Source organism: Artemia sp. Qi Xiang Cuo, chromosome 9, assembly GCF_049724085.1.
Source record: "Artemia sp. Qi Xiang Cuo chromosome 9, ASM4972408v1, whole genome shotgun sequence".
Lineage (NCBI taxonomy): Eukaryota > Metazoa > Arthropoda > Branchiopoda > Anostraca > Artemiidae > Artemia > Artemia sp. Qi Xiang Cuo.
The window spans coordinates 15,120,034-15,145,077 of record NC_142802.1 but is presented as its reverse complement, the minus strand read 5'-3'; the positions used below and the strand labels follow the sequence as shown (position 1 = coordinate 15,145,077).

General features: G+C 33.0%; 2 protein-coding genes across 2 annotated transcripts in view; one reads left to right on the top strand and one right to left on the bottom strand.

Moving 5' to 3' along the window:
• Positions 1-119: 119 nt before the first annotated feature.
• Positions 120-24,925, bottom strand: RpS30 (ribosomal protein S30). Its single transcript, XM_089094304.1, has 5 exons — positions 24,814-24,925; positions 9,521-9,609; positions 5,917-6,049; positions 1,859-1,914; positions 120-294 (listed from the first exon to the last, which is right to left on the bottom strand). The coding sequence occupies exons 2-5, from the start codon at positions 9,599-9,601 to the stop codon at positions 169-171; spliced, it is 396 nt and encodes a 131-aa protein (XP_088950430.1). The 5' UTR covers positions 9,602-9,609; positions 24,814-24,925; the 3' UTR covers positions 120-168.
• LOC148948351 (uncharacterized) overlaps positions 24,905-25,044 on the top strand; it is a 95,878-nt gene continuing 95,738 nt past the window's right edge. The window contains exon 1 of the mRNA XM_089094301.1: positions 24,905-25,041. The gene's annotated coding sequence lies outside the window, so the exon portion shown is untranslated. The remainder of the gene's footprint in view (positions 25,042-25,044) is intronic.

Here is a 25,044-nt window from a genome sequence, read left to right as displayed (position 1 = left end):
TTAATTAACTTAAGTGACGATCACACCTAATGCGAGCTTTGAAAAACAGAAATTAGTGTAAAAAAGGACCTGGATTGAAGTCGTAGATGGGAGTATAACTGCTTGGCAACGAGAAAAAATTGCGATTAAGAATTTATTATCATTCTCATCACAAAAACCGAAAGAAAATTAAGAGTTTGTGTTTGGTCCTCTCTTGCGGCCAAAAGTTGCGACAACGTTGACAAAACGTCTGTTGTATTGAATTCGCCTCTTGCAACGTCCCGTCTTTTTCTTCTTTTTTTCTTGTTTGTCAACCTAAAAAATAAATACAAGATATATATATATATATATATATATATATATATATATATATATATATATATATATATATATATATATATATATATATATAAATATATACTAAAGTACCTTCTTAACCTTCTTATAGTATTAAAGAGCCTATTGCACAAATTTAAAGTACCGTTCTAGCGTCGCCTTTGTAAACATCCATGTGCCTTCAACGTATTATTTTTATTTCTATTTTCCCGGCCATATACTTGACTTTAAAATGTTTCATCGATAAAAGAGACTGTTTAGAATACATTTTGTTCTCAGTAAAGCGCACTCTGACCTTTAGAATGTTTAAGGGGGCGATAGCCCTGCTTTTATTTCCGGTTATTCCTGTTCGTTTTAGGATTCATCTATTCATCCAGAGCTGTGTTTGTTATTTTAAAATTTGTTCCGATTATTCACTTTACCTCCTCTTCGTTTAGTTTAATGTATTCATTCATGTTAACTTCTGTTCGTTTTAAGTTACAATTATATGACTTCGTTTCTGCTCGTTTTATGTTTAATATAGTCCTTTAGCTTTTTCTTTTCCGTAAAATCTTTACTTCTGGAAATTGCTGTTTACTTAAGCAGATTGCTGTTTACTTAGGCAGCGCAACAGCGCTGCCTAAGTCTAGTTCCATAAAAGACGCAACTCAGAAGCTTCTTATCCCAGGGGGAACATCCCCCACATTTTTTTAACCATTTTTTGAGCAAGGTATCTAAAAGATGTGACAGAATAGGTACAGAAAAAATATATGGTTCAACCAGTTTCTAAAGAATTTAAATTCCTGTTACTAGAAAATTCCTCTGTTTCAGTCTATTTCATTAAAAAAATATAGAGAAATGGCTTAAATATATACATTGAAAGATGTGGGCTCAGATCCATAATAAAATGAAATCAAGTGTACGCCTACGACGTCGCAAAGTCTAGGCCTTATTCCCCTTTTACATTTTCTCCATAATTTCATATTTCTTTTACTTAACATCCCAGTTCTGGGGCTTTTTGGAACCTCCTTAATGGCTGGCCCTATCCTAAATATGATTCCGAATCCACGTAACGTCCTGGAATGGATAATACTCAAATTGGCTACTAAAACTGTCATATGTTAGAATGCCTTCAAATTAGGTGGACTTCCCCCCCCCCCAAGAAAAAAACCCAGTTAAACCTATTTATTATATTTCATCTTGTTTTAGCAAATCATCTACTTTTTTTATTGACCTTTTTATAACTTTCCTATACATTATTCGTACTCACAACCAATAAAATGGTCCGGATATTATATTCTTTCTTCTCCTGAGAAGTTATTCTTTTCAGAATACAAAATATGCAGGTGAAAATGATAGAATATTATAAAAAATCACTATACTCAAATTCAAAAAGAAAGAAATCGAATTTTGTTTCAACCAAACTTGACTTACACCTTCCCTTGAAAAATATCAACAGTCGTTAGGATAAATTCTATTTCTCATATATTAAATATTCAATTTATCTATCATACAGATCACAAGATGTCCCAGAAATCTAAATATAAAAAATAAGATAATTTACCTTCGGTGTTTGGCCCTTTACTTTACCGGCACGAGCTAATGAACCGTGAACTTTACCTGCAATAACACAAAAGCGAATGAAGAAGCAAAAAATAAATATAAAAATTCTTTGAAAACAATTCAGATCGTTTTTAAAAGAAATTAAGTATAAACCTTCAAACTTCCATTAACAAAAAAAAAAAAAATTGTCCAGGGGACGGGGTTAAAAACATGAGAAACACATTTTTAGTTTTACGCCACTATTGTTCAATTTCTACAGGAGGGACAAAAATCACTTTTAATAATCTGTATATTTATTTTTGTCTATTTTTGGTACTTCTAGTGATCGCTTTTCTTTCAACTTAGCTTGCTCCCTACTCTTACATTGGGGTCCTTAACTTTGTATATTCAATTCAATTTATTGAAATAAAAAAAGATGAAACATAACACCAATAATAATAAGGATCCTGGAAGCGAACTTGTTGAGGAGTATATTTCAAACTATTTATTTTTTAAATGTAATTACAGAATTTTGGTCATTTTGAGCATGAAAAAAAAAATCCTGCCTCTAATACTTAGCCGGCAACATTAGTCCAAACACAACCGTGTCAATCAGAAAAAAAAAAAAAAAAAAAAAAAAAAAAAAAAAAAAAAAAAAACATGAATTCAGTCACTTCATAAAAACAGGCTGATATATTAGAAACGTGGGCTAAAAGGACTAAATACAATTTTCCAAATAACCAATTTTCAAAAATTGAACTTTTTTCAGTTTTAGCCTTTTTCAAACTGAACTTTGGTCTTTTTGAACTTTTCAGAAAGTTCAATTTACGAGGGGTTTTGGTCGGTTTTTCCTGTGAAAGTCGAAAATTTGTTTTGTCTTATTTCTACATATATATATATATATATATATATATATATATATATATATATATATATAGTGTGTGTGTGTGTATATATATATATATATATATATATATATATATATATATATATATATATATATATATATATATATATATATATATATATATATATATATATATATATATATATATATATATATATATATATATATATATATATATATATATATATATATATATATATATATATATATAAAAATACAGCTGTTCCATTAAAAATGAAAGCAACAGGACGCAAATTCCACCAACTTCAAAAATATCAGTTGATTTTTTCTAGGAACATGATAACATTACAACTGTTCCGATGTTTTAAAAAACAGATAATTCTGTTTCTGATTCAGTTTGCAAAACTAATTTTTTTTTTTTTTTTTTTTAATAAATACTCACTCGATTTCGGCCATTCTACTTATGAAAACCATTAAAAACAAAACAATTTTTTTTCTTACATCTCTTGACTATAAAATCATACCAATTATCTAACATGTATATTCCTTTAGATACTTGCAACACCATGAGAATTATCCATGAAAATTCTCCTTTTTTTAAACGTCCACCTTAACCCAATCGTAACTAAACTAAAGATAAGAGTAAGAATAAGTATCAAAAAAAAAAAAAAAACTTTGCAAAATAGGCATACAGTAAGCATTCAGACACAACTGTGCCAATCGGAACGAAAGCAACAGGACATGAATCCAGCTACTTCAGAAAGACTGGCCGATTTTATCTAGGAAACTTGTGAGAAAAAACCACAAACATTGTGACGTTTCAAAAAACATGTGTCTCCCTTTCCAAGTCAAATTTTAAACCTACAACCATGAGACGAGGAAGGATAGCGGGGGAATCACCTACCACCCCAGCCCCAGCCATTATATTCTGTATTTAAAAAATGTATCCTAAATACTACAAAAACTGGACATCTTGGTATTTTTAAGTATTATCTTCCAATTTTTATAAATAAATATTAAAACACAAAAATTTGCAATTATCAAATCGGCATTTGCGTTAACAACTGTGTTTATTTTGCTGTACAATTATGATTAAAAAAAAATCCACAAAAGTAAGTAACAAATCTGGGAACTTAATTCTGAAAACATTTGGGATATTACCATCTTTTCCAGACGAAATTTTTTCAGCCGAATACATTCATAAACAAATCCTCAAAGACCAACTAGCCTGAGTCCACATAGCTGCGCTTGTACATAAAAAAGGATGTCTTAATTTGTACTAGATTTAGAAGTTAATTTTTTATTTTAATTATTCATTGGAAGCGTTTAAATTATTTAATAAAAATATCAAAAAACAAAACCCGTTTTAAAAACACAAAATTCAATATATTCGAATGATAAAATAGAAAATGCTGGTTGACTATTCTTATTTTGTTGAATTTTATGCTAAAAAAAAGCATAAAATATATATTATAAAGTAAATTATAATATATAATGTGACAAAACACAATTATAAAACATAAAATACAACGAAAATTTAGAAGGTAAAAAAGAGGGTAAAAGGTGGCTAGGAAATACAACAGAAGAATCTCATATGAGCCAATGATAATAACAGCGCTCAATAGTTTTCTCTATAGCCTAAATTTAAACTATGTATTCTGTATATTTAACAAAAATACATTTAGTTTAATAAGTTAAAACCGACTTAAATTTCTGTCTCTAGTCAAGTCTAAACATGTCTCCACGTAGATATAAGGCTTTATCTTATTTGTAAAAATAATGTACTTATGGCAGGCCTATTTATTCTGCCCCATCCTTTTCGCATAATAGAGTCTATTTGACCTAAAAGTCCCATTTTTGTTCCTTTGAAGGAAGCATTGAAGATGATAATTATATTCCATTGTTATCTTACTTAGATGATTAATTTCAAGTGTCAATTCCGATTTTATCCTTCTAGAAATATCATAAGGGATTTTTTTCCTTCTAGGGATATCATTAGGAAAGATCTCGAAGTTTATGGCCTTCCTTTTATTTATATGGCCTTCCAAACTTGTAATTCATCTTGGATAAAACTCACACCAAAAGAGAAATGTGTAGGAAAGTCATCTTAACTTTTATTTGCGCCCATGGATTCATTAAATCAATTCATTTTAAATCTAAGTCTACCGCGAAATATATTTTGCCAGAAAACAGTTACCCCCCCCGCCACAGTGAAAATTACTTGTGTGCTTGCGAAACTATTAAATTTAGTCACTTAAAGGTGGCATTTGAGGAAGAGCAGAAGGAAAAATGGCTTCCCATCCAATGCCAAAAAAATGGGAATATAAAAAATTTAATATGTATTTTCTACAATCATACCCATCAAATAGGTATATCCCTACCCCTCCCTGGTTCTTACATTCTCAGTGCTAGAAAACTTAGACTCGAGCGTCAAAGAAAGTTCACCATGGGTAGGGATCTACGGTTGAAGTGGGGTGAGGTAATACAAACAGTGACTTGATACGAACTTGGAAAACTATTGCATTATATTATTAAAACGCCAAGGATTAGATCTAAAGCCTAATTGTGGGCTTTGAAAGGCATTTTCAAGTTCATCTGCCCTTATGGCTACATAGTCTTGTGTATCCAAAGAACATTTTGAATTTAGAAGACAATACTGCTCTGAAGTAGGAAAGAAAAGAAATAGAGAACCTCAAAACTATACATTTATTGCTCAATTTTGGCTGTCATTCTACTCATGAGTTTTTTTTATTGATGTAGCATAACAATTTCTCCAAATTAGTTCGTCACTTTTATTTTTGTTTTCCCAAAGAAGGTGACCAGCACTAAAGTGTATATATATATATATATATATATATATATATATATATAAAATATATATATATATATATATATATATATATATATATATATATATATATATATATATATATATATATATATATATATATATATATATATATATATATATATATATATATATATATATATATATATATATACATATATATATATATATATATATATATATATATATATATATATATATATATATATATATATATATATATATAAAAAACAATCAAGAACATAAAAAAATTTCAGATAAATTTCAATGGAGGCTATCCTTGAAGAATTTTTAAAAGTGAATATTCTCTTCCATTTACAGCTTTATGCAGTTATGCACAAAATACAAGAAAATAAAACATTACCTCCAAGCAAAGGTACAGAAAAGTCAATTGTTTCTTGAATTCCATTCAAAGGAATATCTTCAGTGAGAGGGGTTCCATTGGCAAAGAGCCTGACTTCAGACACTTTAACACCTTCAAGAGCAGCAACTTGCTCCTAAAACAGCAAACCATAATTACTAACTTTACCTCCAAAATCTGAATATTTTTGTGACTTGACTATTGTTAATCTGTTTACTAACTTAAAACGCTTAAGACAAATGCAGTAAGTTTATCAAATTACATGACCATAATTGTTGAAAAGGTATTACATAATATAATTGACAAGATGTTATTACATAATATGATTATTTTAACCTGATATCAGATGCAGAATGGTAAAATTGGATATGTCTCATATCCAATGATCCAATGATGGACCACACGGGCTGAGTCCAAACACATTAAAGGATTAAAGTAGAACTGGCAAGCCATGACAAGAAAAAAAAGAGATAAATCTCAAAATGAAGAATAAAACAACGGGAAGTCACTCATAATTGTTGATATAAATTCTCTGTAGTGTTCAATCACAGTAGTACTGATTGTATAGATAGATATTGGTTCGTTTCTTATTTTATTATTGTTTTTAGTTTTAGACTTTATATTTTAATTTTAGATTTTATTTTTACTCTTTGAATTTGTTTCTTCTACATTTAGCGCTGAAGACGCCTAGTTTTATACAGGGGAAACATATGTCGTTAGCTTGTCTTTTTCTTTCGTTCTACGGTCCCTAGATCCTTTATTTTGTTCTTCATTTTGAGATTTTTCTCTCTTCGTTTTCCAAAAATTACAGAGATTTAAGTTAAATATTTGATTTTTTTTGTATGCCTTTGATAAGTTCTTGAACGATTTTGGTGCCCTGTAAAGGAGAAAGAGACAAATACTTTGCTAGGGAAAAATCTAAAGCCAACACATATCTTCCCTGAAATTTGTTACATATTCCACAAACCAATTTTATGGTTGCTTTTTAAACTGCTATATTCGATATTTTCGCAAATAGCATAAAAAAAATAGAATAGAAACTTTACATTGAAAGTTTGAATTCCTATTTTATAGTATGTGCTTAATGAGCACAGTTCCTTAGAATTATCCGCACACCTGCTCTCCAAATTGGAAAACAGCCAACAAAGAGCTGAGCAATTGTCTCACCGCAGCAATTGTGTTACAAAGGTCAACGTTTCAAGCAAGCAGAGTGACTCCCACAATGAATGAATTTGCACTCAAAAAGAGTAAAGTTAAAAAACTTGTTGGTGCAGCACCTCGCATTTTTCTGATTACTCTCAAATCATTTAAGAATTACTATAAATTATCCTATTGCCATCCAACATTTTGAACATTGTATTTAAACCTTTTTTAATGTACTTGAAATAAAAGTAAATCTACCTCTCCAACCCTGATCACAACATCTTGTTTCCTTTCTCGAACTGTAGAACACTAATTTTGAACTGAATGGCACATTTTGTCACATTCCTCCTCAGCGTCACCTATCAAATTTGGGGACCATTGAAGCAAAGAAAAAGTGTCCGCATATCCAGATATGACAGCCTTTAGGCTCAAACACTTAAGATTTCCAACATTGAATCGTTGTGGTCTATCTGCTCGCTCATTTCGGAACACATCACTACTTTTTCCTAGAGATGTGCTGAGAAATGAGCAAGCGAATGTGGTGAAAGTGTGCTCAAAGGCTGTTGTTTTGCAGCCTTCTCAAGTTGCAAGGTTCATTTAGCCTCAACTTTATACAATCAAGCAGAAGAAAATTACCCGGGACTAGCCAAGCCTCGAATAGATAGTGTATACGAGTTATTTCTTCTTGTTTAATAAAACACTTTAGGAGTGTGGTTAAAGTTAACAAATTGAAAATCCAGGGAACGTTACATTTAAAAAAAGGCACAGTGCAACCAGATTCTCATAAATGCATACTGGTAATATCTTAAGAATTCCTAATGGGATTTAGTTGAAAATTTCAGAGAATGCTTAAATGAATCAAAAAACACTATTTGCATTCAAGCTGTCAAAAGGGCATGCATGAAATATCTTAAGAACAGGTAGGGTATCAAGTTTGAACTTTCAGGGAATGTTGAACTCAATCACAATGCTTAATTTACATCAAGGTTACCAGAATGATTTTCCACACCACACTTAGCAAATGCTCACTTCAAAGTCACAGAATAAAAAAGTTTAAAGAATCGAAAATAAAGAAAGCTTAGCCATGCATCTGATATACGGTTATTCTGTTATTTCATTTACTGTAAATGTAATCTTCTCAACATCTTCAACGAGGATTCTTTTGAGTATGATATTGTATCCTCATTATTTCATGGTAGGTAAAAACAAGAAAAGGATGTACATTCCCAGAGCAGTTTATAATACAGCCGAGCAAAAGTAAAGTGATCAGAAGGTAAAAGATGGTCCTGTTCATTACTCAGCTGCAACTAAGCTGTTTATTAAAAAAAGAAGAAAAACAAACAGACAAGGAGTCACTGTGTAAGAAAAAAACACAAAGAAGGGCAACAAAATAGACAGTTTGTGGTAATCAAAAAGTCAAAGCAGCAACATCCAAATGCCTTTAGCCAGTACAAATAACCCAAATTCAAGATAAGTTCTCAAGACAAAGCCAAATTGTGTGTAAAACCATTTCTTTGTTGTGCTTGTGTTCATTCCCTTAAAAATTAGTCTTGAATTCCAACATTCTATACCTTTGTCGAAAATGTGTTTATTTTGCTTCCTGAACACATTTAATGTATTTAACACTTACTGTAAAAATTCTCTCTAATACAGACCTGTTTCTTTATCAACTAGTTGTGGATTTACTTACTAGTTTGTAGTATATTTGTAGTTGTAGCAATACAAACTTACTAGTTTGTAGCAACTATATTTTTTAATGGATTGCAACATACAGTTCACCATAGACCCCAGAAAATGCTATGTATACACAAGCTATAATTTTAAAATAGACAAGTCATATGCATAATAAATAACATATAATAAATTTACATACAGTAAATCTACTGAGTGTAGACTTCAACTCAGCTAAAAAGAGAGAAAAGAAGAAAATGCTGAAAAAGAAGAAACTGTTTCTTCATTAAATAGCTCCGTGCTTACTTACTAGCTTGTAGTTGCTTAGTAAATCTACTTATAACAAATATATAATAAAACAACCTATAGGTCTATTAATGAACCACATGTAATAAATTTTCTAATTTTTGTCCTATGCACATTAATTTCATAATAATAATTTGGACCAAATATTTCAATTTTCTCTTATTACAAAGGGTAAATTCTATGAAATCAAAAAAAAAGAAGAAAAAAGGTGACTCGTACAATAACCATAGTAAATGGATCAAACTTAAGGGGCAAGAAATCTGACAAGAATTTCATCTAAAGTCCATGATTCAGCTTAGATGAATAAAAAGGACATCATCATTTTAATTTGTTGAATAATGGCTAAGAATACTTGTAACAAGCTCTTGGCTTATTCCAGATTCATTCTATAATAGATAAAATATAACATTGTGATTGTTGTATTTTCAGTCATGACTGAAGCTTAACAGTTCCAAAAATAAGAGGCTAGGATAAATATCAGAAGTACCTTTAGAGCAATGAGACAGTCACCTTCATCACAATTGATGACTCGGGTGTTAGAGTCAGATCCTCTGAGATGGATTTGCATGATTAAACCTGTAAAGGAGAAATCATCAAACTTAACATTAACATAAGGCATCCTGAAGATTGTACACAAGGATGAATACAAAAAAGCAAAATCTTCTATTTTTTCAATGGGGATGCTAAGCATTGTTCCAATAACAGATATATTACTCAGCAGCATATACACAAATATTAGACATATACACAATAAACCTTACACAAAAATTATTGTTTCAAAACAATGAAACTAAAGAAGTGACATGAGTTTTAGTTCAAACCAGGTATCATTCACACATAGGTTTTCTATCACACATCATTACATCAATTGTTGTCAAGTCATTACATCAATTGCTCTGCTACATTACAGCAAAAAATTTGAACTCCTAATAAACCATATTGTACTTCTGTTATTTTTTATTCTTGGGCTTAAACATTGTTGGGAAGCTCAAAACATTTGGAAAGAAAGTGCAAAAAATCTACAAGACATTTAACTAGAACAAAACTTAGTATTTGGTTTAAAACCCCTTCACTGGACAAAATTTAGACTGTAGCCTAAATCCATTCCTGAAAGTTCTATTTTTATTACTCATTTAATTTCAAAAACAGCAAGGACAAACTAGGATTTTGGCTTGGATTACAGAATCCCCAATAGATAAGTCACAAAATTTGTGAGGCTATATCTGAGGAGTGTTACTTTTGAATGAAGGTCCCCAGGGTTGTTGCTTGATACCAGCTTTATTTTGTATGTTTATAAACAATTTGACACATAGTCAAGGACCCACAGAAAATAGTTACCAGGCTTCAACTAGCTGAAGAAGGTTTGAACATGAAATCTAGGGCAGAAACAAGCACTGAAAATAAATATCTGGTGGCGCATTCAAAACTTCTTGCACCAATGGCAAAAAGACCATATCTGTAGAAATAGGAAACAAAAGATTGGGTATATTTTTATTCTGGGGGGCTTTTTTGAACATTTTATCTGGTAGAATATTTTTATTTGAGTGCAATTTAAGATCCAATTCCACTAATGAGGGATTTCAAGAGTAGAGGGGGAGTATTATCTCTCCATTCTACTTTTCACATTTACCTTGCCTTAATTTGCACTGTGAACCATTAAGAATTTATGAGTTCTTCAACTGATCAACAATCTTTGCATGCTTGGACACCCTCTTTGCACTGCACTTAGAATGTTGCTGCATAAAGCTTACAGACTTTTTCAACTAGTAGAGACTTTTTCTAACTGTAAATTATTTAGCATAGTCAATTGGGCTGCAAACTTACACAGATAACTTGTGTAACCTTTTGTATTAGGCCATTATTGAAATGGTTGACTTACTTTTCTATTTAAAATTTCATCCTGAATCCAAATATAACATTCATTTCCATTGCAAATTCTTTTGATCACGTTATGAAAATTCTTAAAACTTTCTTTGTTTTTTCTTATAGAACACCATTTTGCTGACTTTGGATGCATGGACCTTTCCATTTTGTGGACACGTGGACATTCCATTAACATTGTTGAGATTTCTTTTGAACCAGCACAATTCTTATGCATGCTTGCTTTGCTTGCAAGTTTGGATGGGGGATTTTTCTGCCATCATTTGACCCGGAGCACAACAGATCCAGTATGGACCTTAATTTGCTCCGAAGTGCGAATTAAGGTAATTAAGGTAACAAAAACTGAATATTATATTTGGATTCAGGATAAAATTCTGATTATAAAGGTAAGACTAATTTTTAACTATCTCAACAGTCTTAAATTAAATCTTAAATCGCATTTGCCAGCAACAAGGTGAGTGTGTTCCCAAGCAAAAAAAAAAAAAAAAAAAAAAAAAAAAAAAAAAAAAGCTACAGGATGAAGAGACAGAGATTTGCAAAAAATGCAACTTTTACTTTCATTGGGGAGGGGGGGGGGGTACTCCTGTGCTTAAAATATAAGTACTGCAGAGAATAGATACTACAAGCTCTTTTTCAAAAGGATCCTTTTGTAAGAGGTGAAATATCTACAAATAATTAGTATGGTAGACAGCTAGCCTCCCCTCCTTCTATCTCTGCATTTCTATCCTGTGCTATACAATTTTTTTCTTAAACCAGTCCACTTATCTAACTTTTCAGGAGATAGAAAATTTTTATGGCCCTTATATTTGGCTACTCTATTTATCTATCTTACAGTACCAAAACTGTGCAAGTGTTAGCCTTAAACAGAGCAAGCTCCCAATCAGTAAAGGAAGCTTAACCAGTCAGAAGATTTAACCAGCAAAGTTTTACTACTATGAAGAGGACAATGACATAATCTATTGTTGAATAATCACCATATGTGGGGTATTCAACAAGAAAATCTGATTCACAGATTATTGAAAAAGTACAAAAATGGGCATCTAAATTTTTTCCTTATTTGAAATGTTTACCTTTTGAGCATACCTAAATTCCAGTTTTAGTACCAATTTCTCTGCCCTACCCACATCCAACACACCACCTCCTCTACCAGAAAAACTAATCCCAGAACCAATGGTCATGCCAATTATTTGTATAGAGGACGCTAAGAAGAGGCTAAAAAAACTTGAGGCTAACAAAGCTGCTGGACCCGATAACCTACGCCCAAGACTGTTAAAAGAAACTGCTGAATACTTTGCCGAACCAATTGCTATGATGTTTGAGATGTCCCTCACTTCCAAAATACTTCCAAATGATTGGAAGCAAGCCAACATCAAGCCAAAACACAAGAAAGGGAGAAGGGATCTTGCTAGTAATTAAACAAAAACAAAGTTTTTTTTAACTGAAAGTAAGGAACGACGTTAAAACTTAAAACGAACAGATATTATTCTGTATATGAAAGGGGCTGTCCCCTCCTCAACGCCTCGCTCTTTACGCTAAAGTTTTTTATTGTTTTAAAAAAATAAAGTTGTGAGACAGAGTCAAACTTTAGCGCAAAGAGCGAGGTGTTGAGGAGGGAACAGCTCCTTTTATCTACGGAATAATTTCTGTTCGTTTTAAGTTTTAATGTCGTTCCTTACTTTCAGTAAAAAAAACTTGTTTTTTTTGTTTACTTTTTGGACGTTTTTGAATTAATGAAGGTTTTGATTTTGGCTCACCACACATGAATAATAAAAAAATAAATGAATATTAATTTTACTTTTAATTGGTTAAATGGCTTTCTCGAAACCTGTTTAATTTTATTTACGAACGTTTTTATTAGTAATAAATATACCTAACTTACATAACGAACCTCTATATTCTTATATTTTTAATACGTATATTAGAGGGTTCGCCCCCTAGTTAATACCTTGCTCTTTAAGCTAAAGTTCGAATTTTGTTCCAATTCTTTAAAAATGGCCCCTTAATCACAAAGTCCGTTAATTAGAATAAATAGCTCTTATGAAAGTACTAAAAAATCTTTGGCTTAAAGAGCGAGGTATTGACTAGGGGATGAACCCAATCATATACTTAATGTTTTCTGTCGTTTTAAGTTTTGATGTGGCTCCTTACTTTCAGTTAAAAAACTTGTTTTTTTTTTTATTTATAATTTCTGATCTTTTTTTAAATAATGCTGGGAAATCCGGCGCCCCCTTCATAGCAATGTCCCTTCTCCCATGAAAACTTCCTTCGTGGTAAGACCCTCCCACATAAACCCCGACCTACTCCCCCCCCCACTACTAGAAAAATCCCCTCTGAAAACGCCTCTATATTTCTCAATAACCAATACTATAGTTAAACATTGGGTAAAGTACATTATTTTCAGCCCTCCCCCCGGGGACCTTTGGTGGATTACATTCTCCTAAAAGACATATTTATTATCTTTTCGACCCTGCTGAACAGAATGGACATCTCAAAATTTGGATCAGGTAACTTTCGGAAAGAAATGAGCGTGGGAGAGGGCCTAGTTGCCCTCCATTTGTTTTGTCACTTAAAAAGGGCACTAGAACTTTTATTTTCCGTTCCATTGAGCCCTCCCGCGATATTCTAGGACCACTGGGTCGATATGATCACCCCTGGGAAAAAAAACAAACAAATAAACATGCATCCCTGATCTTTCTTCTGGCAAAAAATACAAAATTCCACATTTTTGCAGATGGGAGCTTGAAACCTCCGCAGTAGGGTTCTCTGATACGCTGAATATGATGGTGTGATTTTCTTTAGGGTTCTATAATTTTTAAGGGGTCTTTTCCCCTTTTTTCGAAAATCAGCCCCAATTTTCTAAGGCGCGTAACTTTTGATAGGTAGGACTAAACTTGATAAAACTTATATATTTGAAATCAGCACTAAAATCTGATTCTTTTGATGTATCTATTGGTATCCGTTTTCTACAGTTTCAGTTACCATTGAGCCGGGTTGCTCCTTACTTACAGTTTGTTACCACAAACTGTTTGACTATCAGCCTATAAGCCTCACATCAGTTGTATGTAAAGTACTTGAGGGCATCATAAACAATGCACTGGTCTCCCACCTCGAGAAAAACCAATTGCTTAGCAAAAGCCAACATGGTTTTCGAAAAGGCCACTCAATTGATACTAATCTAATTGAGTCATATGATTTGGTGACTACTCTTGGATACTGGTCAGCCAGTGGATGTCATATTGCTTGACCAAGCCAAAGCCTTTGACAAAGTTCAACACCAACTACTAATTTTGAAATTAAAGGCATATGGAGTGCATGAAGATATGGTAGCTTGGATAGAAGCCTTTCTAACTGGCAGGACTCAGAGGGTGCTGGTGTACAACTGCAATGGCAATTCTGTCTATTCTGAACTGCTACCAGTCACAAGTGGAGTGCCACAGGGCACCATCCTGGGGCTGTTTTCTATAAGTACATGAATTCGCCTCCCTCAGACGAGCTCTCTCGAATTGATTCCTCCTGCCCTCTTTGTCCAGCCGACAAGGCAGACACGAAGGCACATAGATCGGTCCAATTATCTGAAGGAGGACATGCCAAAAACCGATTGCTTGAGGAACAGCTTCATCCGGCGTTGCACTTCTATCTGGAACGATCTTCCTGGGGATATTATCCCTGCAAATCCCTCTGTTGACACCTTCAGAAGAAGGTTCAATAGACATTTAAAACCTCAAGGCCATTGAACGAGGTAAATGAATAGCGGCATATCAGATACTTTGAAGTACCTGGCGCCGTGAATATTGAAAAAAAAAGACTGTACAACAAACCCAAAGAATCCTTTGACACTATATGCTGAGAAGATCTGGACAAACTATCTAGATGGTCATCAGATTGGTGTCTACAGTTCAATGCCTTAAAATGTAAAGTTCTACATCTTGGATGCAATAATCCAAAACTTGCATATCACATAGGAGATGCCCAGCTCGAGGCAGTCAGCGAGGAGAAGGAACTGGGGGTTATTGTTGACAGTGAGCTGAAGTTTCACTGCCACACACAAGCTCAAGTTGCAAAACCAAACCAAGCCCTTGGCCTCATAAAGCAAACATTTACCACCAGGAAGTCAGGATACAAAACCGTACAAAGCCATGGTCTGTCCTCACCTGGTATTTGGCATGACCTTAGCCTCTCCATGCTATAAAATGGATGAGAAAGTACTTGAGTGTTCAAAGAAGAGCAACTAAGCTTAACTCTGCATTCCAAGACAAATCTTGTGAGGAACATCTCACCTTACTCAAACACCCCACCTTAGTATACTGTAGGAAAAGAGGAGACGTAATAGCAACTCGTAAGTTGCTAGAAAATGACCTATTAAGTCATGTCTTTTCCCTGTCCTTCTCAACTACCACAAGAGGACACATCAAGAAGCTACAGGCTCCCCGTTTCATCAAGCGAGAGTGCCAACAGTTCTTCTCAGTCCGTTTCGTCCCACTCTGGAACAGCCTATCCAAAGCCAACATCCAATCTAAAACTCTAGATGCCTTCAAGAAAGGAGTTGATCAAGACTGGGCCAATGCCAAATGGAGGCTGAACTGGGATGTCAAATCATAACCTTGAAACACCAACAGCAGGATTTCTACAGGAGGCTCAACACCACCTTATCTTGCTGGACATGCGATTTAAGGCAATCAGAGGCAACGCTGTAGCATTGCCTATAGTAAAGGCCATACAGCTCCAATGTTTTATTTTTATTAATTTTTTTCCCAGATGCACTTCATATGGAAGGGGTCGTCATAGAAGCTTCAAAGGGGGATCATTCGATTGGAAATCGAGAGTTCTAGTGCCTTTTTTAATAGTCGAAAATGATTGGAGGGCAACTAGCCCCCCCCCACGCCCATCATTCCCCCAAACACAACCAATCAAAATTTTGAGATAGCCATTTTGTTCAGCATAGTTGATTTCCAGAGAGAAAATATATTTTTGAGGAGGATACTCCCCCACAACCCTCAGGGCAAGGGTTTTAACTTATGCCCTGGGGGCATATAAGGTTTTTATAGAAGGTATTGTTGTAGAAACTTCAAAGCAGGCTCATTCGATTGGAAATTAAAGAGCTAAAGTCCTTTTTAATAGTCAAAAGTGATTGGAGTGTAACTAGCCCCCCTCCCCCCATGCCCATCATTTCCCCAAACACATCCAATCAAAATTTTCAGATAGCCATTTTGTTCAGCATAGTTGATTTCCAGATAGAAAATATATTTTTGAGGAGGACACTCCCCCACAACCCTCAGGGCAGGGTTTTAAGCTATGCCCTGGGGGCATATAAGGTTTTTGTAGAAGGCGTTGTCGTAGAAACTTCAAAACAGGCTCTTTCGATTGGAAATGAAAGGGCTAGTGCCCTTTTTAATAGTCAAAAATGATTGGAGGGCAACTAGACCCCCCCCACGCCCATCATTCCCCCGAACACATCCAATCAAAATTTTGAGATAGCCATTTTGTTCAGCATAGTTGATTTCCAGATAGAAAATATATTTTGAGGAGGATACTCCCCAAAATTAAAGGAAATTTAAATTGGAAATTAAAGGGCTAGTGCCCTTTTTAATAGTCGAAAGTGATTGGAGTGTAACTAGCCCCCTTCCCCCCCCCCATGCCTATCATTTCCCCAAACACATCCAATCAAAATTTTCAGATAGCCATTTTGTTCAGTATAGTTGATTTCCAGATAGAAATATATTCTTGAGGAGGATACTCCCCCACAACCCTCAGGGCAAGGGTTTTGAGTTATGCCCTGGGGGCATATAAGGTTTTTATAGAAGGTGTTGTCATAAAAACTTCAAACCAGGCTCATTTGATTTGAAATTAAAGGGCTAGTGCCCTTTTTAATAGTCAAAAGTGATTGGAGTGCAACTAGCCCCCCCCCCATGCCCATCATTTCCCCAAACACATCCAATCAAAATGTTGATATAGCCATTTTGTTCAGCATAGTTGATTTCCAGATAGAAAATATGTTTTTGAGGAGGACACTCCCCCAGAACCTTCAGGGCAATGGTTTTAAGATATGCCCTGGGGGCATATAAGGTTTTTATAGAAGGCATTGTCGTAGGAACTTCGAAAAAGGCTCATTCGATTAGAAATTCAAAGGGATAGTGCCCTTTTTAATAGTTGAAAGTGATTGGAGGGCCACTGCCCCTTCCCCCCCCCCTACGCCCATCATTCCCCCAATCAAAATTTTGAGATATCCATTTTTGTTCAGCATAGTTGATTTCCAGATTGAAAATATATTTTTGAGGAGGACACTCCCCCACAACACTCAGGGCAAGGGTTTTAAGTTATGTCCTGGGGGCATATAAGGTTTTTATAGAGGGTGTTGTCGTAGAAACTTCAAAAAGGCTCATTTGATTGGAAATTAAAGGGCTAGTGTCCTTTTCAATAATCAAAAGTGATTGGAGGGCAACTAGCCCCCCCCCACACTCATCATTCCCCCAAATACATCCAATCAAAATTTTGAGACAGCCATTTTATTAAACGCAGTTTTAAGTTCTGGAAATTAGGTCTTTGAGGATTAAAACTCTCACAAAGCCCTCAGGGCAAGGGTTGTAATTTAAGGATTCTCCGAATCCTTCATATTATTTTTTATGGAAGGGATGCTCGTATAAACTTTAGAGAGGGATCATTTGATTGAAAATTGAAAGTTCTTGCTCACTTTTTAAGAGTCAAAAGAGATTGAAGGGCAATTAGCCCCCCTCCCTCCCCCACTCCCCAAATGCATCAGATAAAAATTTATAGATAGACATTTTGTTAAAATATTTCAAAGTTCTGATAATAAAAAACTCCACTGTCAACACAGCCCACCAGGGCCCAGGGGTAGGCGGTGTAAGTTATGCCCTGGGACATAACTTATTAAGGGGGGTTTATAACTTATGGGAAGGGTTTTTGTATGGGAAGAACACTAAGGAAATCTATTACAATTATACAATTATAAGGTTAAAATACATACCCTGTAATAGATGCAAAATTGCTTTGGCACACAAATTCCTATTAAGGTCAATTCCAAACAGTTGTGATCCCTTTGTGTCAGCAAGTGAAATGGTCTAAACCCCCTTATTGGAGCTATTTTTTCAATCCATTCATTGTTGTCAATTGCTGTCCACAAGTTATGCAAGCTGTCTATTGTTCATATATAAGGTTTTTATCAAAGAGGTAATGATATAGACTTTGAAAAAAACCTCATTTGATTTAAATTGAAAGTTCTAGATCCATTTTTTAAAGTCAAGAATAATCGGACAGTAAGCAACCCCCCCCCCCCTCCTCCATGCCATAAAAACTTGAAACTTTTTGCAATCAAAAACAAACAAAATTAATTAAAAAAAAAAACTCCGAAAAATAAGTTTCTCAAAGAAAAGTAAAGGTCATTTTAAACTTAAGCTCATGAGATACAAATATCTGTTAAAATTCAAACTCAAAACGACCAGAAATTACTATTAAAGAATAAATGAAACTCAAACCAAGCAGAAATTACATTAACAATCAAAGCAAAAAACATACAACAAGTAATAATATAAATGAATAAATAGATCTTAAAGCAGGTAATGCTTAGATTGAATATGAAAATCAGGCTTAAAACGAAGACAAATATTTTGCTGTTAAAGTATAAATGAAACTTAAAACGAACAGATATTAAATAAACAATCAATGCGAACAAACATACAATATATATTAATGTAAATGAATGAATAAATCTTAAAACGAGTGAAACTTAAATTGAATATGTAAATCAAGTTTGAATTGAATTAAAATAACTACAAACAAGAGTTTGGGTATTGCCTCACTGCAGAACCTACTGCATCATTGGTGCTTTACTGAAAAATAATTATATTAAAAATTTTCTTTTGTACTTAATATTGAAAATAAATATTAAAATTACAGTAAAATTTTGTACTGATGAGCTTTTAGCAATTAATATCATTATGTATCAAATATTCAGTTTAATTTATTAGTTCTTTTCAAGATTGGTCAAGACAAATATAGTTTCACGACAAGCAAAATTTGGATACTGCCCCCTTCTTTAACTGTAAAAACCTAAAGCCTTCTGCGTCATTGGTTCTTCACTGAAAACGAATTCCTCGTATATTACAAATTTATTATTTTCCAGTTCTTACAGCATTGAAAACGAAAATGAAAATTGCAATGAAAAAAAATCTTGAACTGATGGATCTGTCAACAATTAATATCACTATATATCTAATATTCGATTTGATTTTGTTTATACTTTCCAAGTAAATACATTTTTAGACCACACTGGCTATACATGACAAATGAAACTCAGAGAGGAAAGAAACTAACAAAATGAAAAATGTCTGTTCTGTCTTTGTAGGGTAAACTTTGAAAGGTTAGATTTTCGTTTTTTTTGTATTCCTTTTTTTGTTTAGCACTGACGACGACTTGACGGAGGTCCTTGTCGAAATATTTGTTAATATTTTGTTTTCTTCATGGTTCGCCACTGGCTGATAAAATCCTCGTTTTTTACCCTTTTTGATTTTATTTTTCATTTTGTTAGTTTCTTTCCTCTCTGAGTTTCATTTGATACTTTCCAAGACTGTTCAAGACCCATATAGTTTTGCCATTTTTTTAACTCTGCCATTTTTTGTAACTAATCGTGTTAGTTTGTTATGAAAACATTCTATGGCTTCTAGGCATTTCTATTTGAGCGGAAAACTGCACCTCAAACTTTGTGGAACATGCATTTTCTTGCATGAAACACCAAAATATAATAAAATGTCAAGTTTTGGAGTGGTCCACCACTTGCAAGCAAGTGCCATTGGTATTTTTGAATCCACATGGTCAATTTAGGGGGTGGAGGGTACGCTAATTCTCGTAGCAGCCCCATTCTGTTGTGGTATGGTTCACATTTTCAACACCTGGCGACTGGACTATCATATAATCTACCAAGCATACAACTACCCCAAATCAGTATCAATAAATAAATGAAACCCAAAACAAACAAAAATTAAAAAAAAATATTAGAGTCAAACTCAAAACAATCATAAATTAATGTGAGTAGGGTTCAAAACCCCTATGCTTTCTAAAAGCCAGAACACAATTTGTACTTTACTGAAAAAAAATTCTAATGAGTTTACTGCAAAAAAAAAATGTGCATTGTCAATTTAATATACATATGCTGATATTTATTCCCTAAAATCTTAATTAATTTTTGATTGCTTAAAGTTACAAAGTGAAAATATTTCAAAGAATTGTTTTCAGTAAAGCACTAATGATGCAGTAGGTTTTAGGCTTCTGCAGTGAGGCAATACCCAAACTCTTGTTTGTGCTTATTTTAATTTGATTCAACCTTGATTTGCATATTCAATTTAAGTTTCACTCATTTTAAGATTTATTTATTCATTTACATTAATATATATTGTATTTTTGTTTGCATTGATTGTTTTTTTAATTTCTGTTTGTTTTAAGTTTCATTTATACTTTAATAATTTGTTTTTGTTTTAAGCTTGATTTTCATATTCAATCTAAGCATTACTCACTTTAAGATCAATTTATTCATTTATATTATTACTTGTTGTATGTTTTTTGCTATGATTGTTTATTTAATTTCTTTTCGTTTTGGGTTTCATTTATTCTTTAAGAGTAATTTCTGGCCGTTTTGAGTTTGAATTTTAACAGGTATTTGTATCTCCTGAGCTTAAGTTTAAAATGGCCTTTACTTTCCTTTGAAAAGCTTATTTTTCGGAAAGTTTTTTTTTAATTAATTTAAGGTAATAGAATAAACTGTTTAAGCCTATCATATCTGCAATTCAGGAGAGATTGATTGGACTTGGTTAACATATCAAACTATGCAGACAATATTTTGTATTTTAGTCATTTTTTCCCCCTCTTTCAAAGAGAATTTTGCAGCACTGAAAAGCTCATATGATAAAATTGGTTTGCCTTTCAATGAAATTTAAACAGAGTTTAGACTGTTGTCTTTAATCATAAAGGAGGTGGTGTTCCCTTTAACATTAAGTTCATTTCCAGTTAATTGATGAATTTACTAGTAAAATCTGAAAAGTTTTCGATATGATTGTATCTTTGAAAGCTTTATATAGTCAATGAATTTGTGACCAGCTATTTTTGGCGATGACTACACCAATGTGTTTTGGCCCTCTCTCCTTTTTGGGTTCTTTTATCTGATATAAATAAACATACACTGTGTTCTTGCAATTAACTTTTTGTAAATTTCTCTTGCATGTGCCTCCTTAGAAGCATAACATAGCAATTAGCCATCAATATAATGTTCCAGACCCATACATAGTCATCCAGAAAAGACTAGAGAAGTTTTAAATAAGTTTAAAAGGAAATGCTTGGCAATACTAGTGCCTTTTTGTTGCTTTGCTTGTACATATGTGTGCACATTTTAGTTGATGCTTTTTTGCTTTCTTTCTCATTTATTACTCTTCTAGTGACACTGTCTTTTTTGCAGGTGATAAAGTTGTTTCATTCATTGTTAAAGGCACTGATGATTTACTTTGTAGTGATTTCATTCTGTTCAGCCATTATTCACCCACATGGGCAAACTTATTAAAATTTTACCAGCAAAGGGTTCCAAAAAAGGTTGTGCAGGGTTCTTCCGTAAATTGGTCCATTAAACCATGGAACATGTTACCTGACCATGTTATTTCAACAAATAATATTACTGGTTTTAAAACAGTATGATGGAAAACTATTTTTACAAAAGGCAGTATATGGAACCATTATACTTATTGCCTTAAATTGCACTGTCCATCAAAATAAGGGAACAATCTTGAAGAGTCCCTGGTCAGTGATGATGAGGAGCCAATGACTCAATTGCATCCCAGTCTCCTATGGGTTAATGGACCAACTCTAATCAACAGAATTCTTAAAGGGCATCAACAGAGGGAACAATGACAGCATTATCAGGAAGATTGTTCTAATTGACCATCACTTACTATACCTACTTATCCTGGAGGAATTATCAAACTGAAATGGCTTTTGACAGGAGTCAGCCTTCAAAAGCTTATAAGTGATTATGACATCACCTCTCTGATGCCTACACACAAGTGTTGAAAAAAGTAAAAAAAGCAATGAGGAAAAATAAAAGTGCTTGGGCCAAGTATGTAAAATGTAAATATGATAACCACCATGACAGATTCAAGGAATGTACAAAAAAGCTTCCAAGTTTCAGATACAAAAAAAGCTGACTTCCTAAATTCCAGTTTTAGTACCAATGTCTCTACCCTACCAACAGCTAGGACACTACATTCTTTGCTAGAGCAGTCAATCTCTGAACCAATGGACATGCCAGTTATTTGTAAAGAAGACATTAAGAAAAGGCTGAAAAAGACTTGATGGAAACAAAGCTGCTGGTCCTGATAGCCTATGTCCAATACTGATAAAAAAAAAACAGTTGAATGCTTTGCTGAACCAATGGCTATGATGTTTCAGATGTCCCAAACCTATAAAATGCTTCCAAATGATAGGAAGAAGGCAAATGTTAAGCCTATACACAGGAGAGGGAGAAGGGGTCTTGCCAGTAATTATTGGCCTATAAGTCTCACACCAGTTGTATGTAAAGCACTTGAGGGCATCATAAACAAGGCAATGGTCTCCCACCTTGAAAAAAAACTAACTGTTTTGTTAAAGCCAACATGGGTTTCAAAAAATATGCTCAATTGATACTAACTTAATAGTCACATTATATTGCAACTAAACTTTTAGATATTGGGCAACCAGTTGATGTATTATTGTTTGGCTAAAGCATTTGACAAAGTTAAACACCAGACACTAATTTTGAAATTAAAGGCATAAGGCATATGGAGTGCATTAAGATATATAATAGCCTGGATAGAAGCATTTCTAGCTCATAGAGGGTGTCAATCTATAAATGCAAAGGAAATGCTGTCTATTTTGAACAGCAACCTGTCATAAGTTGAGTGCCACAGGGTTGTATCTTGCAGTCCACATTATTCATCATGTACATAAATGACTGTACAACCAACCTAAAGAATCCTTTGATGCTATATGCTAATGACTGCAAGCTCCTAGGATTGACCTAATATAAATAAATACATATATATATATATATATATATATATATATATATATATATATATATATATATATATATATATATTGTTGTTTTATAATGTGTATATTTTATTTCATAAGTTTGTACAGTGAATATTTAAAATATAGGCTACACTTCTCAGTTTTCTAACTTTTCCTTGTTTCTTATTTTCACTTCTTTTGGAATATATTAATTCCATAACTGCCAGATAAAAATCAATTATTGGAATAATTTAATAGCATTAGACAAATGAGTTTAAAAAAAGAAATGTTCTATTCATTTTGATATTGAATGCTGTTTCTAATCATATTTTTTTATTATTTTCAAATGTCTTATATTCTGAAGATAATGAATCCAGGACAAAAAAAAAATTCTAGAAAGGTATTGGCAAGCTTCTATGTTAACCCTTTTCTAATTTCTAAGCCTTAAAAATTTGCCTACTTGACAGGTAATTTTTACAAAACAATGTTTTAGGCTACCTTAATTTTTAATTTTCAGTTTTTTTTTATTGGCTTTAGTTCTGAAAATATAATTTCTGTTATTTGAGTAGAATTTCAGGCCATATCAATAGTTTTTTTTTAATTTACAAAATGTATTTGTATAGCCTATCTTTAAAACCTTATCAATTGGGATTGAGCAAAGTTGTGAAGCTAAAAACAATTTTATTGTAGTCTTCTTCATTAAGATGTTTTGCAAGGTTTCACTTTTAAAACAAACAGATTTTTATAGGCCAGGACCCTCTACAGGGAGAAGGAGCAGAGGTAGGTACTTCAAAAGTACCTTCCCAGGACATACTTTACCCTGTAGACCTATCCTTGAAAGTTTCATTTTCCTAACCGAACACATTTCCAAGATAGTAAAAAGTGGCTAAACTAGAATTTTAGCTAAAAAATTAGAATCGTGGCCCCTGATAAGGAGACATGTCAAGAAAACAATTCTTACTTTAAAATATGTATAATGATCCTAGCTTACTTATTATCCAAGGGGAGAACTTTTATCATCAAGTCTTTTCTCTTTTCCCGTTCCTTTTCCAACTTGAAAGAAAAAAAATTACAATTTTGCCATGCTCTTGTTGCAATGCATAAATCTTGAAATTGCTGCTATAAAAATTGTTTATTATAGATAGTGTTTGTCCTGGTCATTGTTAATTCTATTTTTTTTCTAATGATAGATAAAGCAGTGGTGAAAATACAAAATATTGCAATAAATATACATATACATAGAGTATATGCCCCTATCCCCCTAATGTGTAAAACAACCAAAATTGCATTCTGATTCTAAATACAACCTTCATTTACATCACAAATAAATTTTGGCCCCACCCCCTGATGTGCAAATATGTAACATTATTTGGATAGGCTATATATATTTACCATATATTTGCACATTAGGGGGCTGGGGGTATATACTCTGTATATATATATATATATATATATATATATATATATATATATATATATATATATATATATATTTATAGCAATATTTTGTATTTTTGCCACTGCTTTTGATGAGAGCATTGCAAAAATTGTAATTTTTTTCTTTTAAGTTGGAAAAAGAAGGGAAAAAGAGAAGACTTGATTATAAAGGTTCTCCCCTTGTATAATAGGCTAGGCTATAAGAACTAGGCCTAGGATCTTTATACATATTTTAAAGTAAGAATTGTACATATTTTTTTTCAAAGTACCAAGCTTCCTTCAAAGCTATTAGAAAAATAACACAGGAATCCAATTTCCTAGACCTAAATAGAATTTCCTCAATATCAAAAGCTTGATTAATTTGTATCTGGAGATGAACTACAACCAACTAAACATATTTCAGTCAAAATTCCTTACACAAAATAACAGTGTACTACTTGAGTGAATTTAGAATTTCAACCTCCCTAAACGAAAATTGCAAACAGCAAACTTTTCTTCAACAATCGTCTTTTCTTTCCGTGACTGAACAACTTTTATGTCTTGGCCAAATACTATGATGAAAACGAGCGCAGCAAATGTGCGCTCTCTATTATTTATCATTTAAGTAATACAGTACTGCCAAAACCGTTGTTTTTGAAAGAAATAGTA

Bases quoted from the DNA above. Each gene is read 5' to 3' on its own strand.
- RpS30 (XM_089094304.1), bottom strand. From the start codon at position 9,601: ATGCAAATCCATCTCAGAGGATCTGACTCTAACACCCGAGTCATCAAT. The intron at 6,050-9,520 runs GTACTTCTGATA...TTGCTGTTTTAG, and splicing joins ACTGTCTCATTGCTCTAAAG to GAGCAAGTTGCTGCTCTTGA. The intron at 295-1,858 runs GTAAATTATCTT...TTTATTTTTTAG, and splicing joins TAAAGGGCCAAACACCGAAG to GTTGACAAACAAGAAAAAAA.